General features: G+C 32.3%; 1 protein-coding gene across 1 annotated transcript in view; it reads left to right on the top strand.

Annotated features, from left to right (window-relative positions):
- The window catches only part of LOTGIDRAFT_165388 (hypothetical protein), a gene marked incomplete at both ends in the record, with an annotated part of 6,934 nt that overhangs the window by 4,324 nt on the left and 1,615 nt on the right, over positions 1 to 995 (top strand). Inside the window, 2 exons of the mRNA XM_009062405.1 lie at positions 222 to 573; positions 774 to 913. Coding sequence (XP_009060653.1) covers positions 222 to 573; positions 774 to 913 — 492 coding nt within the window. The remainder of the gene's footprint in view (positions 1 to 221; positions 574 to 773; positions 914 to 995) is intronic.

The following is a 995-nucleotide window of genomic DNA, read 5'->3' as shown; positions in this document are numbered from 1 at the left end:
TTGGGGGCCATTTTTTTCAACCCCCCCCCCCCCCCCCCCCCTCAACCTTTGAATTTGGTTCAAACAGTCACTTAGGTAGTTGAGCCACTGTATTGAGTTAACGAATTGGGAAATATATCGATATATTTATTGGATTTTTGCCTATTTCTATGTTCTATGAATATTACTAGTAGTAAAGTTATTAGATTATTAAATTTAGTTATTTCATTTTTCATTAACAGAAAAGTCATCGATTAAATATAACAGTACCAGGTGTATATTCAGTTATACTTGCTGCAGTAGATAAAGCTGGTAACATTAGACTTGCTAGACGATGTTTGATATTTGATGATAACAGTCAGGTATCAACTGTTCATGATACTAATTTAAAAACCACGTCAGCGTCACCTTCTACTAACTATGTCTGGCAACATAATCATGGCCCGGTTACTATTGACTGGGAAAATAGGTATATTAATACTAAACATCATAATGGTAAATATCTAGCTGGAATCCAGGATTATAATGGTCTAGATCCAGAATATGATGATCATTATGGAACAAGAACAACTCAACCCATCAATAATGTTCAAGGTAACAATTAATTTTTTTTTTATTTTTTACTTCTTTATCTCAAACAACTTCTAATTTTCACGAACGAGACGCTTAATATTTAGACGGAAATTTATAGTAAAGAATGTACCATTGATATGGCTAATCAATAGGATCAAAAGGACCATAATGAAGTATACCCATTTTGGTGCATATTGATGACTATATTTATCTATCTTAAGGTATAGTACGCTATGAAACATATTATGGAATAGATGACAAAGGAGGTTCTACTATTCAGCCAACAGATACTGATTTTACTACTACTGGTAACCTGAAGCAATCTATTACAATTTTTCCTTCATTACAAGATGGTTATACTGTAAAATTTTATATAAGAGCTTATGATATAGTAGATTTCTACCTGGAAGAATTCACGATAGTTTATTTTGATACTTCTCCAC

The sequence above is a fragment of the Lottia gigantea genome (genome assembly GCF_000327385.1).
Source record: "Lottia gigantea unplaced genomic scaffold LOTGIsca_51, whole genome shotgun sequence".
NCBI lineage: Eukaryota > Metazoa > Mollusca > Gastropoda > Lottiidae > Lottia > Lottia gigantea.
The sequence above is the reverse complement of the archived record's forward strand: the minus strand, read 5'-3'. Positions and strand labels throughout refer to the sequence as shown.